This window comes from Hemibagrus wyckioides, linkage group LG19 (assembly GCF_019097595.1).
Source record: "Hemibagrus wyckioides isolate EC202008001 linkage group LG19, SWU_Hwy_1.0, whole genome shotgun sequence".
NCBI classification, from domain to species: domain Eukaryota; kingdom Metazoa; phylum Chordata; class Actinopteri; order Siluriformes; family Bagridae; genus Hemibagrus; species Hemibagrus wyckioides.
Window position 1 is genome coordinate 5,807,621 of NC_080728.1, and position 15,424 is coordinate 5,823,044.

General features: G+C 36.6%; 1 protein-coding gene across 1 annotated transcript; it reads right to left on the reverse strand.

Annotated features, from left to right (window-relative positions):
- Positions 1–633: 633 nt before the first annotated feature.
- On the reverse strand, positions 634–12,576 carry LOC131369797 (protein mono-ADP-ribosyltransferase PARP12-like). Its single transcript, XM_058416656.1, has 12 exons — positions 12,086–12,576; positions 10,084–10,219; positions 8,321–8,693; positions 7,295–7,345; positions 7,026–7,152; positions 5,772–5,928; positions 5,432–5,552; positions 4,050–4,146; positions 3,877–3,955; positions 3,211–3,341; positions 2,959–3,110; positions 634–2,204 (listed from the first exon to the last, which is right to left on the reverse strand). Exons 1-12 carry the CDS (start codon positions 12,382–12,384, stop codon positions 1,687–1,689), a joined length of 2,241 nt encoding a protein of 746 aa, XP_058272639.1. The 5' UTR covers positions 12,385–12,576; the 3' UTR covers positions 634–1,686.
- Between the last annotated feature and the right edge of the window lie 2,848 nt (positions 12,577–15,424).

Sequence of the window (15,424 nt, forward strand, 5' to 3'; positions counted from 1 at the left end):
TTTGAACTCCTGTGCATGTAATGTAGTGACTGGCAGAGTAATGGAAATTCTCCTCCACATTGTCCTAGTGGTGGCTCAAGTGGTTAAGGCTTTGGGTTGGCTTATAAGCAAGGCCCTTAACCCTCCCTGCTCCAGGGGGTGCTGTATCATAGCTGTCCCTGTGCTCTGACCACAACTTCCTTAGCTAAGATATGCGAAGAAAATAATTCCACTGTGCTGTAATAAATGTGTGGTCGATAATAAAGGCTTGTTCTTCTTCACATCAGTAGGTTGAGCAATAATGACCTTGTTAATTCATGACAAGAGAAACAAGAACTATTTTGTACACCTGCGTGAACACACTGAGAAATAGGCAACTTTAATAAAAAAACACAATGGTGAATGAGAGAGCCCAGGTTTCACACTGAGAGAGTATAAACAAATTGAGAGATAATATTTTTCATTATATGCACTGTATAAGGATAGAGTGTGGCATAAAAAAAGTACAATTTTTGGTACAAAAATGTGCCATACCTCATAAAAGGTTGGTTTGTTTTTATCTCTATTACATTAACATGATAATTTTTGTTTTATCATCATCATTACAATAATGAAATCATTCAGTATAGAATAAAAAAAACAGTACACCTTCAGTTGAATACAATTGCATTTATTACTCTGGAACCTGAGCAGATATGGTACAATATATACCCAGGAAGGTTTTGATTGATTTGATATATAAACATATGTGTGACAAAATAAATCTGATACACAATGAAATTTGGCTTGATTGAAAAAACACTCAAATAAATGTTTAAGTAATGCAAATAAAGCCCTTTTTTTTTTTGCAAATCTGAAAACTCAAAACACATTATTTGTGACCACGGCATACATTCTTTTAAATGATGAAATATTCTTTTAAACGTTATAGTCAAGGTGCAGCATAGTAAACTTCTTGTGTAATCAAAGTGGTTAAAACTAACGGTTCTGACTTGGGAACATGTACCAATATCAGCGCGAAAAAAATAAAATAAAACATTCCACAGAGGTTCAGATGATTTACTGAAAGATTATTGAACTTAAGTACAGGTTATAGAACTGAATTAACAGAAGTTTCAACTTCGGGTAAGTTTAAAGTGAAGTAAATGTTAGTAAAATGTGCAATACCTTCATTAAAACCGTTCCAGGCTGTATTTCTTTTAAACCTTTATCTAAACATCTACCTGCTTTACCTGCCTTGCATTTCTAATACAAAAAAATAAAGGAATACGCTATATATCTGTTATCATTTAGCTCTGAATCAAACACTTAGCTCCCTAAAGAATTGGCACATGTGAACTAAAGGAAAAGGTAAATGTGTCAGAGCACAACACCTTCTACTCCTCAAGGCACATTGTTTCATTCTTTCAGGACTATAAAGGGTTACCTAACCTTAATAAAGCACTGGAACAACTATTACAGGAACCACCCTGAGGGCACATGGCAGGAGGAGGCCATGGTAAAATCTGTAATAGAACACAGGCTATAATTTCACATTTAATCTCATCATCTTCAGGGCTTTTCAGACGTGAACTAGTTCCCTGAGTGATGGTAAACTCCGGCTAAACAGAATCCTGGGTTTGTGTTGTTTTAGGATTCACACTGCTCATACTTTTTACTCGGGGTCAACAATTAATCCTGGGGAGGTTAAGTGCAGTGTGAAAAGCTTCAGCAGATAACGCAGGAGTTGTCTTGTTTGGGTGGCTGAGGTGTTGAAGACCGTGCGTATGAATATGATGAAGAATATGACGATGTAGAAGTTTGGGGTTGATATCTCGGAGTTACAGGCACAGAAGGTTGGGGTTGATATGCTGGAGTTACAGGCACAGGATTGGGCCTATATGTAGAAGTTGTAGGAGGAACAACTCGTCTGTTGACTGTAGAAGGATATGAGGGTGTGGTGTAATATGAAGATGATGGCTGACTCTGTACATCACTGTACGTAATGAGATACTCTGGATAGATCTGATGCTTCTCAAACACTACGAATATGGACGGGTTTTGGACGTTATTCACACAGCTGTGGTAAAAGATGGTGTCTCCTCCATCTTTGGAGGGGGGGCGGGTGTAGCTGGAGTGGCCGACGGTGTAGTCACCCACTAGGACACGGCAGACGAACATGCTGCGAGTTGTGGAGTCTCCGGTGTAGTTGTGCGAGTATTTCGCATCCTTGGCAAAATAACTCCCTGTAGAGAAGAGCCGGGGTTTCCGATACAGTTATTTCACAAATTAAGATCAATTATGCTAGATCAAAAACACAATATTGTGTTCATTTAATATATGGCCTGCTGATCCAGAATAGCAGGTGAGCTGACATATCCTATTATTTCTAATTTAATTCTTCTTCTATTTTTTTAGTTACCTGTACGACTTTACTAGGAGACACTGAATTAAGGGCATGAAATGATTATTTGTAGGCTAATTTACCAACAGTTTTTAGGAGCTGAATGAATAAAAAAAAGAATAAAATCACAAATATATATATATATATATATAATATATTATATAATATATATAATATATATATATATATTATTTTTATTTTTTAATGATTTTATTATATTTTATTCATTCAGCTATAAAAAATAAAAATATACAAACAATTAAAAAAAGTTATTCATTATAATTAAAATATAAAATAATGATATAATTATAATAAATAACTTTTTTTTTATTCATTTGATGTGCTCTTTTATTTAAAAATGCACTGGAGGTTTGAAGGAAAAAGCTGCCATTGCGCTCTCATAGCTCCTTTTAAGTTAACTCACAAATCTGTCTATAAAAAAAATAATAAATAAATAAAAAAAATTGGCCATGCAATTCTGAAAAGCATTTACTTATTCTCATGGTCTAAACATAAAGCACTAAAATAAAGGTGTATAATGCCTCAGTGTAATATTGTTATAGAATAATGTATATAGATATATATTTAGAAATCACCTTTCCCGTAGGCTGTGCCGTGAGTGCCGCAGATTCTCCAGTCAAAGTTATTGTAGCAGATGGCTTCGATGTGTTTAGAGTCTGTCCCATGGAACAGCTGTTTTTCTGCGACGTTCTTCCCCGAGTTATTCTTTTTCATCTGGTCTTTCTGCCTGTGAAGAAAGAGGCAATAACAAAAAGAAGAAACTATTATTTCATGCCGAATCTTTAGCTTGTATAAAACGAGTAAATCACATGGGGTCATGTACACACCACTGAAACACTTCCCAAAGGCCTCGGTTTTGTATCCTCTCGATGCGAATAATCTTGAATCCATGCATGGTGGTTTTGAAAAGGCGTTCGATCGCACAGTATTCATTGGCATCAGTCTGCAGTGGTATTTTCTGTGAAAAGTTATTGACAAGATCATTACAGAGTAAACCACACTAAAAAAATATACTGTACATTTTCTTTCAGAGTTCTGAGATTTATGTAGTTTGTTTACCTCAAGATGTACTTGAAGAAAGAAATCTGATGGCTAAATTTTAACGAGAATAATCCTTGTTGCCATGGAAACTTCTCAAATGATGTACTATACACTATGCACCTATCCACTATGTACTCTGCTGTCTACTTTTGGAATTTTAGAAAAGTATTATCATCTCAAAATGTTTCATTTAAGGTTTTGTGCACAGGGAGCTAATTGAGACACGAGCCATAATTTTCCCCCAACTTTTTTAGCCATGTAAATCAGAAAGTAAGTTAATTCCATCTTCCTCTTTCTGAGATATGCTAAATACAGCTTTAGTATTCACACACACACACACACACACACACACACACACACACACTCCTCATCCCACACACCCTATTTAACTTCCCCACAGTTTATGCGGGTGTATTTGGTTGCATTTCTTCCTACAATTGTTGTTCAAGCACCTTGTAACCGATCTCAGGTGTCTGGGATTTGTTCCAGTGGCTTGGAAGCGATTTCATCTGGCTGCTGGGAGCTGATTTGCTAAGAACAAAAAAGAAAAACAATATGTTTATCCGTGTCTTTGAACACTTCGAAGCAGGAAAGAAAGAAAACTAGCAAACTGCTCCTTTCTTACGTCGTTCGGCTTATTTCAGCATCTGCTGCTGACACGAATACGGGTCGCCGCCTCACAATCTTCTTGGTCCCGTAGCGTTTGTTAGTCTGGATCATATCTGAAGAAAGAGATTGATTTTTAAAATTGATTAAACATTATTAGTAGTAATTATTATTAGCTTCCATTGTCTTTCTATGTAAAACAAAGCCATAGAAGACAGTATTTTAAAGAATCATATCATATCATATAATATACAATTATATTATTTATATAATAAAATTTTAGATTTAAACATACAAATGTTTCAGAGCCTATAATTGGATTTGTGAAATATACTTATTCATTTCTATTTTCCATGATTGTGTGATAAAAGATACATGATTTCATTACTGAGGATCAAGACATTGTGATTTCTGTCATGATGTTTTTGCCACTATTCTATTTTTCTTCTTCTTTCTTGCTTATTTTAGCATTTAGCAATATCTGTATGGTGCTATACAGAAAAATTTTAACCGTTTTAAACTCGTGTTTTAGTTAATGGAGTATTAAGGCTCTCTATGTTCATGCAATAAACTCTTAAAATGTCCTTGAGTATACCCCTGGCTCTTAATCTCCTGCCCCTCAGTCATTTTTTTTCTGGTTAAACTGCAGTGTTTTCATCATAGAACATTTTATTAAATAAACATGTTGGAAAATGGATCCCGTGGTCGTAGAAAAGATTATTGGGTAAATTACTGCATTGAGTGAAAGAACTATGGTCGACAAAAATAAAAAATAAATAAATGGATGAATGATCATGACTGCAGATCCTTAAAAGTCACATCATGGAAAACAATTGACAGCAAAACCCCCAGCCATGTATATTATTATAACAATATACTGTATATATCTCTGCATACACAATGCAACAGGAACTTACAAAACTGCTAAATTACTACACATCTGTGTAGCCACTAGAATCTGCTTGTTAATGAATCTAATCGGGAAAGAAACAACAATTTCCATTTGAAAAATCAAAAATCTTGGACTGTGGAGTCATTAAAGAAGAACATGTGGGCCAATGAGTCCAGATTTACCCTGTTCCAAAGTGCTGGGTGTGTCAGGGTAAGAAAGGAAGTGCATTAAGGAAACGGAAATAAATCAAATCAGAGATATTGTTGAAACAATGACACTATGAATTTCACTAAAAGTGAAAATAAGGTGAAATATTAGAGTGTCTGAGTGGGGTTTTTTTGGCCAGGCAGTGTACACTCTACGTCTGTCAAGATCAACCTATATAAAATATTACGGTTGAAGGATATAGAGTGATACAGTGACCTATAATAGTGTATTATAATACTGAGAAAACTAATTATTTCACGTCATTCAAACATGATACCCAGTGTGTGGGAATGAGGCAGTACCTTGGAAGCTGAGTGTGTAGGTTTGCGATCCAGCTGTGAACTCAAGCTCTGCTTTTTCATCCTGGTTAAACTTCTGCTCGAGCTCCTCGCTGGAGATGGAAGCGCTATTGTGGCCTCCATCCTGAACGACAAAGACATGCTGCATGATGAAAGAAATACTACTACAGACAGTGATCTAGTGCTGCCAAGCAGATGTGATAAATTTCAGGATATTTCAGCATCAAATCTCTGCTACAATTCAGATAAAGCTTAGTACAACAGTTAACAGTACAACTATTTCAGAGGTTTTAATCATATATCCATCGTCACACTCCCGCATGTAATCTCCACTTCTACTCACCGCTGATGCATACTGGATCCAGTTGCTGTACTCATCCTCCCAGTACCATGCCCAACTGGTGGTGAGGATGTAGTTGGGTTGGATCACAGAGGACACCGTCGAGAGACGCCGCACCATGTCACAGCCACGGGTCATTGTGTCGAAGCAGACTCCAGAGCTTTAACAGACAGGACATGTTCAAAATGACCGCAAGGTCCAGGTTTTAATCAAGTGTGGATAATATGTAGTGTCTTAAATATCTAGTGTTTATTAGTTTGCAATGAATTTGGTAAAGAAAGCTGGCTAGATGCATTTTAGTAGCCTGAACAGATTCCAGAGAAGATGTGGACAATTCTAGAGCAGCTGGAAAGCGCTGGACTTTTGCTTAATTCGAAGTACATTTATTTATTAGTGCTTTTATAACACTTTGGATGAAGTATAGAGGTGGCTGTGGGACTGTTTTGTTTTAAATCATTGTAATTCTGACCAATCCAGACACCGGTCCATTAAAGCGAAATAATTTAAACATATATAAATAAAAAAATAAAAAACATTAGTGAGAGTGTCTGAGCCACATCATTCACATTGCGATGCATTTTAAGAAATGTTATGTCCAGAAATATTGTTAAATCAAACACAGATTTATTATTTTCCACATTTATTAAACTGAATTATTTAAAAACTTAAAAACAGCACTAAAGATGACAAAGTCATGCAGCCTGGGTACATCTGCTAACTGAGGTGTGATTTGATTAGGTGTGAGATTTGTTTGTTGCTTTTGTTTATCAGCTTTTAAATACAATACTAAAATAGCCTAAAAGTAGTAGCATCCCGAATTAAATAAGTAAAGCAGACTAGTCGAATACTTCTAGAAATTAAGTTTGACTAGTAAAAACAAACAGCTGGACAATACCTATAGTATATACAGTAGATTTAACTGGTTCTGTATACTGACCCTCACTGACCACATTAAGAACATCTGTACACCTGCTCATTCATGCAATTATCCATTCAGCCCATCATGTGGCAGCAGCTTAATGCATAAATCATGCAGATGAAGGTCAAGATTCACATCAGAATCGGGGACAAAGTGATCTCAGCACGTGATTGGCTGACTCAGCAGGTTTACAGGCTTGATGATGACAGTAGCAGCTTTAATAAAAAAAAGGACGAACTTTATAACATAGCCAATGCTGTTATAAACCTAGTCATATGTGCATCATATTTGTGCAGTCTTTTGATTTTTTAACACTATGTATAAGGCTTCTAGGTCACCTGTATGTTTTCGCTGGGTTACAGTAATCTTTCTCTATACCCTCGTTGTCAGGAAGTGCTGCCCAGTTGAGTCCATCCCTCACCTCCCATTTATATGGCACCTTGGAGTGCTCTTTGAAACAATTATCTGCAAGACATGCATGTTTCACTCGGTGAGTTAATATTACATGAGTTCACAGTGTTTCAATCAGACACGCAGTGAAAAGTAATGATTAAAACCGTTCAGTCGAGAAAAAAATATATAATAATGTGATGGATTGTAGTTGTACCTCCGTTCCTGCAGTGTCCTTTGATGAAGTACATACAGATCTCTGTTTTCTCTGAGGAAACACAAAACACAAAATTTCCCGTAAACACCGTGTTCTGGTGAAGGTTCTGTTCGTGGTGTGCTGTTTCGAATTGATGCTTTTTCATTCATTTTCTAAATGGAAATAAACACTATGGATAGAAGACATAGGGACAGATATTGGGACAGAGAGTTCTGTAGTTTGATATCAGTGCTGTTTCTCTCACCCGCTCTAAACAGGGAGTATCACTGCAAGGCTTTGCTTTGCTTATAGCACTAACCTCATCCTCATCCAACACTCCACTCCAATAGGAAGAAAGAGTGAGCAGTGCGTTCTTTTGGATAAACTATAATGGGTGGATATAAAACAATGAAACTGCTGCATGACCGATCAAATGCTTCTTTCTCCGAGCTATCGAATGAAATGCTACAGCTGTATGCAAATATGGAAGCAATATACACTCTATTCTACTATTACACTCTGTATTCTACTACTATCATACTCCATATTCTTTCTGTGAGCTTGGAGCACATACAACCTACAGAAATGAAACAGCCTTACAGTATAATATTATGCACATTCAGTTTATATACATAAAGATTGCCTATATCTTCCTAAGCATCCTGTTTTGTTATATCTTCAGCGTTAATTTGCTATAGTATAAAAATGTTTAACATTTTTGACTATGAAAGGTCTATTTGTATTTATCTTGGATTCATTTGACAAATTCCGTATATTATAGTTATACAGCCCTATACATGGTACAGGATGTCAATAATCAATGACCAATGAGAGTAAAACTACAGATACTTAATCTTATTATTTACACCAATTTTATTATTTATTACCATTACAGTCTACACATGTTCTCTGATGCTGTATCACGCTTTTGTGGATTTTGCGTAACATATTGCCATTAGTTCCTGACCTTCTGGTCACCCTGTGTATAACCTTGACTTATCTGAGGAACTTCATACCCTCAAGAGAACAATATCCACTGGAGTTTACCTCTTCTTCCCCTGGAGACTCCACTACCTGTAGCACTCGCATCGACCGATGGCCGTTTCTGCCAGTTGTTATTTCTGGCGCCTCTCTTGCCGTTGTTCTCTTGAACTTTCCCACCATTTTGTGGTGCTTTGGCTTTAGCTGTTATCCTTAAATTCTCGATGTTTGAGTAGGTAGTCTTCATAGATGCCATGAGTTCAGTGGGAACGCCTCTGTCCTGCAATATTTTCAGAGGATGGGGTTCATAGAAATCGTGTGCTCGTGAACACTGGCACGGGCCTCTCAGGTACTTCTCGCAAATATGCATCCGTTTGCAGCTCTCGCCATCCTCGCATCGCCCGTACATGCCCGTGCCATTGTTGTAAGAATGACACACCTTTCAGGATCAAAAATAAAAATACGACAGTTAGTGAGGCTTAAATTCAGAAGGCTTTCTGTTGTACAAGTCAGTTCTGGTAAAAAAAAATAACTGCAGTTAGCTTTAGCTTATGCCCAACAATAGCCTGTGCAGGTCAAAGAGCCCTTTAAGCAAAAAAAAGTATGTACACACAAGGCAAGATGATTTACAGTAAGCCAGAGACAGAGCTTTATTTAGACCAAAAACTGACATTTATATCAATTAAGCTCATAATGGGAAGATTTTTTTCACCTCATTTTTGTCAACACTGTCTAGACTAAGCTTCGAATATTTTCAACATTGCAAAGACTAAGTTTTGAACTTCTGACATTTGTCAACACAACAGAGACTAAACCTCAAGATCTGACGTTTGTCGAGACTACAGAGACTAAACCTCACAGATCCGCAGCTAGAAGAACCTCTTTGAGGATAATCTTACCTATTTTAATTAATTGCTTGACAAAATAATATGTAAATGTAAGGTAAAATGTAAATAAAAGTTTTTTTTTATTTTGCAAAAACGTGAGTTAACTGTAATTGTAGTTATTTGAGAGCTGAGGTAAGATTCAGAGCTAAATGCTACTAGCCGATGAAATAAAATGAAGAGCCTGATGCTGGTTGGTCTGTCGACACTACAACAAAATGGCATCTTTGCAAAGTGAAAATATTTCAATATAGTCAGACTGTAATTGAAAACGTATGTATAATAAACAAGGTGTAAGGCTATTAAAGCTATTTCTTTGACATTTGAACTCATTTAAAACTGGCTTCTTCTGAGAATTAAATACTAAAAACTAGCAGAATTATCATCCTACTGGACACGACTAGTGCAAACTTAAAATTACTTTTTAAAAATAGCCTTCATAATCTTATATTTAATTCACTGTAATCTTACAATACAGAGTGATTTTTTTCAATCGCAAAAATTAAAGCAAAATCAAGCAAACTAAACTCTCCCTGAAATTGTACTGATATTTCAAGCTCTCTTTTTTTTGCTTCATCTTTTAATTAAAATGTCGATTTTCTATAAAACCTCAGGGCTGTAGAAGTAAAGTTACTACTGCTGTATAGGCTACTTCTAGCAGCAGAAGCTCTGAAGAGTGAAAACATGGGCCTTTATTCGACTTCAAGGAACAGAAGTTAATTTATTACAGTGAAGTAAATAACTTAGGTGTGGTTGTTATCAAAACTCTACTTCATCATACTTAACCACGTTCATTTTCTTTTTGTGTTTCACAATAATTGACCTCTACACTTGTCAAAAGACAAGTCTGCTTCAACATCGAATGTTTTCAACGCTGCAGAATGTTAATAATATACTATAAACTGGCCACTAAAGGTAAAACAAAATGGTATGATTTTTTTTTACTGGAGGTAGGATGCTGTTGTCACTCTGGAGAAGTAAGATACAGAGCTCGCTCCTGTCCAGCTGATTCAGGCCATGTTTCCGAAGGACTTTTGCGTTTTGCTCCGTCTGCAGGTTGTGACTGAAACGGCATCCTCGTCTACAAGAGGAAAAACATAATAACATTCAGAATAGACGCTGAATAACTGGAATATGTATCTCAAGCAGCTAGGATCCTGATCTACTCAGGGCTTTGTCTGTAGATCCAAGCATAAAAACACCACACGAAATGAAGATAAAGAAGAGCTTAATCAATCAACAATAAAATAGCATGTTTGTCTACTGTGCACGTGCCTTAAATCTACAGGATGTAAGACTTTGGAGTGTTTTCTTTTTAACTTGCTACTGGTAAAAACACCAGTGCTCTAGGGACGTACTATTTATTACCACAGTATGCAGTTTGGGATCATAAACAGACACAGAAAGAACTAGTTGCCTCACATTAGCTACCGAGCTAAAATATAAGCTGATACGTTAGCTATCTATTTACATATAGTATAGAAAACAAAGTAGCCGGTTTATTTATGTATTTATTTATTTATTTATATTTATTTATCTGAGCTCATGTATTTTGTTTTCTCAGCCTAAAACACATTTAGATAGTGTTAGCATGCTAGTTAAAATCTAGACCAGGAGCTACAAAAGAGGACTTGAGTCACTCAGCACCCAGTATAACCAAATCTGAAACACAAATTACCGAGAAACTTTCCAACACCACGCAAGTCACCTGTGAACTTCAACTGGATTACAAAAGAAATTCCTGGCTTTCTGATCATTCTACTAAATTAGAGTACAAATAAATGTATTGACTGCTGCATGCTAAAACTCCATCACAATGAATCCTCTCTTCTTTAAAACACCCTGTCTCTATTTTTAGAGCTCATGGCTGTCATCAAGTTGTCAGACTTCTTTCATACCTAAAGCTGAAACACAATTACTTTTAATGTATAAAACTGGGATGAGTCACAGGGTTATGCCTCACTTGGAGCACAAAACCTTGAGGAAATCCCAGCTCCACCCAGCTAACACTCTGGTGGAGATTGTGTTATGGTGAGCAAAAAACAATTAGTAGTCAACTTGCAGACAGTGTAGGTCTGATATTAAGGCCGCCAAGCTAACCCTTTAGTTGCAAGCTACACTAAACGGGCAAACGTTTATGGACACTTGACCATCATACTCATATGTGCCTGGTTCAATATCACCAGATCTCCAAATGTAGTGTCCATTTCCTGTTATAATAACCTCCATTCTTCTGGGAAGGCTTTCTACTAGATTTTGGACCATGGCTATTAGGATGTAGGCTAATTTAGCCACAAGAACTCCGCTGATGTCAGATAAGGAGGTCTGGGGTGCAATCAGTGTTCCAGTTCATGCCAAAGTTGTTCAGTGGGGTTGAGTCAGAGTCAGGAAGTTCTTCCACGCCAACCTTAACACACCTTGTCTTCAGGGAGCTCAGATGCACAGGGAGCACTGGAACAGGGTTCAAGTCTCTTAGTTCCAGTGAAGAGATACTGTAATGCTTTCAGCATACAACGGAAACATTCTAGTCAACTGTGTACTTCTGCGTTTTGGGAAGGAAGTTTTGCGGAGGGGCACATATGGGAGTTTACATGTCAAAGGTATTTACTGTACAAAAGTATGTACTGTATAACTAAAGGGGTATGGTGTATACATGTCACATCCACCACACCTGAGACAAGACCCAAACACACACACACACACACACACACACACACATTTTCCCCACAATGTTGTAAATATACACTTCATGAAAACAAGATAAAGACATGGGTTTTGAAATGAAAACAACTTTGAATTGTTGTTTTAATGCTTGACACGTCCTTGGTTAGGTCCAGTGGTTATTTTGACAACAAAAACACTCTGTTCTCTCTGTATCTCACAGAAACCTTTGACTCTCAGCTGACATGTCACTGTTTATTGAGGACAGTCTGCCCTGGCTGCTTACCTTCCTCTTCCGTACTGACAATCACCAAATAGGAAAAACTTGCAGAGGTGTAAATTCATGCATCCGTTGCAATCCTTCGCCCTGCACAGCTTCACTCCGGTTTTGGCTACGACCATTTTCTGACCATTCATCCAAACAGTCACGAGAGATTCGTTTTCTTCAAGAACTCGATCGACGAAGTCGCTATTATACCAGCCGTCCCATAAACCGCTTCTGAAGTCAGACAGCAAGTCATCATACAGCATAGCGCCATTATTCGCACATATCTTCTTCATTATAGACGCCAGCATAGTGGACATGGTTTCAGGATCAGGTGGCAACTATACTATTACTCTTTCTTCTTGTTCTTGTCCAGGATGGAAAAAAAAGTCACGACTGATCCGTTTACTTTCCTGATCTTATCACAGCTGCTGACGATAGGAAAGCGAAACTTAACATTGCGAATGTTGCCATGTTGAAGAAAAATCACCGTGGTCAATAATAATAAAAGCCTTTAAATTAATAATCGGTAGTGGTTGCAAGTGAAAAAAAAGTCTTTGTTCCGTAGGTATAAACACTACATAGCCAAAAGTATACGGACATGCCTTCAAAGAATTGACTTTTCAGCCACACCCACTGCTCACAGGTGCATCATATCAAGCACATAGCCGTGTAATCTCCATAGAGCATAGATCTCTACGTTTTTGTAAAGCTGCTTCGTGATAATGCCCATTGTTTATCTTACCATTTTTGTTTAGGCTGACCAACAATTTTAATGATGTTTTGCAACTTGTAAGTTATTAATTATAAGTGTATTATAAGTGTTACTTAAACACTTTATAACACGTCTTGTTTGGTTTAAGCCCTATTTGTAGCATCATCATACATGACAATAAAGAAAATCAATTCACTAATTGAAAGAAATCTCCAGAGTTAAATATTGTATAAATTTACCTGATATGTCAATGTGTAAGTCAATCAAAAATAAAAAAATAAAAATAAAAAGGGATATGAAAGCTAGAAATATTCACTATATCAGTGTTCAGAAATATATCACTATCACTACGTTTACATGTTATAACATCAAAATTTACATGCGATACATTATTGTTGTTTGTGGTTGTCCTTTATTACACGTAAATTCATTTCTAGCTATTGTTACAGATAATACTCATTTTGAATGATTTATTTATAAACTTTATATGCCATGAGCCAATAAGAGCAATATGTGATCCTTTCCCTGCGTTCACGTGCACTACCAAAAGCAAACAGAAGATGGCGCTAACGATCAGAATAATCGTTCTGAATCAGTTCACACAGAAACAATGATTTACTTATTTTCTGAGAAGTGGTATAATGTATAAATGTATTATATAAGTATACTATATAAATGTCTACTAGAAATGCTCTTATATTGTCTTTTTGCTATTTACATTTAAATCAAAGGAAAAACCAAGATGGTGGCTGGTATTGTGGGGGGAAAAAAAAATCCAGTTATTGTGACTAAGGACCATCAAGAAGATCTGTTATAACAAATTCTAAGCTTTCCAGGTTTGGGAACTTTTTGTTAATGCTGTATATTTTAGTAAGAACACTCACTAGATGTCTGAGGTGCAGGCCAGATGTTTTACCACACGTAATGCTGTGAGAGCATTCTGGTGTGTAGACTATTGTATGCTTTTTGCTCGTTTTACCGCCGATATCAAAAGAGGTTGTTTAAAAATGTACCCAGGTCATCCAAGTACGCATCCTCAATTTTGTGTAGTCACTCTGATAATGAATAAAAATGGAGTGTTCAGTTTATTACTTAAGCACTGCCTGATTTCAGCTTGAAAAGGACAGAGATTCGGGACAGTTTGGCGATCTTCCTTGAGATCATGTCTTTTTCTCTAGAATAAAAAAAATTCCCACATCTTTTCCACATGTCTAGAAAAACAGGAATCTGGTCATTTGAAAACCTTCAGCAAGGCATTTATTTAGAATAGTTCACATTCTTCCAAGAAGGTTCCTCAAGGGTTCTTAGAATAATCAAGGTTTCATAGCTTTCTAAAAGATTGCAGGGTTGTACCTGGAACCACAGTTTCCCCAAAGGAATACACCATAGAGCCAGACTAGAGCTGCGGTCTTTTATGCCTCATACCTCTAGAACAACAACACCAACAAATAAAATATTATATCCATAGACAAAGCTTTTGGTCCAAAATTATTAGTCATGTCTTGATGTTGTCACAATAAGTGGAATCATCATTTTCCACCATAAACGTCCTTCCTCATTTGCTAAAGAAAAGGGAAATAAAGTTATTTATGGTGGGTAATTTCTTCTGTTATAAAACATTATTACTGTTATATATGACACCAGGAAAAATGCCTAAACCTTATCTGACACTGTTATTATTAAAAGAGTAGAATTAAATTTGAATTAAATCTCATTGCGCCATCAACACCATGCAGCCACGGTTGGCCCCCGAAATGAGGCCCTTAACCCTCTTTGCACCAGGGAGCTGCATTATGACTGACCTTGTGCACTGACCCCAACTTCCTAAGAAGCTGGGATATGTGAAAAAAATGAATTTCCCTGTGCTCTAATGTTTATGTGACAAATAAAGGCTTCTTCTTTTCCCTTATAGGTGAATTTAGTTGCTTGGTGTTTTGCCATTATCATTCTTCTCCTTTTTTTCATTATTGTCATTATCATTATTGCATTTATTACATTTTCAGTATAATAATAATTGCACATGCATCATTTGTTAAAATCGTTGGAGCACCCCGGTAAGTCCTCGTGACCTGAAAAGAAGCGCATCGTCGTCCTGAAAAACCACAAAGGTTTACTTTATAAACAGCACGAGGCGTATGACTTATGATGACATGCAAATCAATAAAAAAAAAGTCTTGACCAACACTGGGATAGTATGCAAACTCACTGCCTACACACCACAAAAACTATTATTATCCTTTAGACTTTCAATTTCAAAGGTCCTATTGACAAACAGAACAGGATAATGCATGGAGAAAGCACGGAGGCAATTCCCATGCCTAGATCCTGATCAGGAGACAAGGGGTAATCTGAAGTAAAAAAATCATGACTCATGCATGTAATCAGGGGTCCAGTGTACAGAAAATACCTGACATGCATGATGATTAGCTATTGCTTAGTCTGTTGTATAACCAGCACATTAGAAGCAGTGGGCCAAGCTCTAAACAACAGAACAATGAATAACACATTTTCTATTTGTTTTAAAAAGTATGTGTAATTTAATTGCGGGTCCCTGAGGCAACTAAAAGCTACATAGATTATATTTTAATCAGGTCAGTGATGATCATATTCTTATCACATACCCACTGCTTGTATTTAAAAAAAAA

What these genes read in the sequence shown, in the direction of transcription:
- LOC131369797 (XM_058416656.1), bottom strand. Translation starts at nt 12,384, where the DNA reads ATGTCCACTATGCTGGCGTCTATAATGAAGAAGATATGTGCGAATAAT. An exon ending in ACAACAGCATCCTACCTCCA is followed by an intron (nt 8,694 to 10,083) that starts GTAAAAAAAAAT and finishes TGATCCTGAAAG; the next exon opens with GTGTGTCATTCTTACAACAA. An exon ending in GGATCCAGTATGCATCAGCG is followed by an intron (nt 5,553 to 5,771) that starts GTGAGTAGAAGT and finishes TTTGTCGTTCAG; the next exon opens with GATGGAGGCCACAATAGCGC.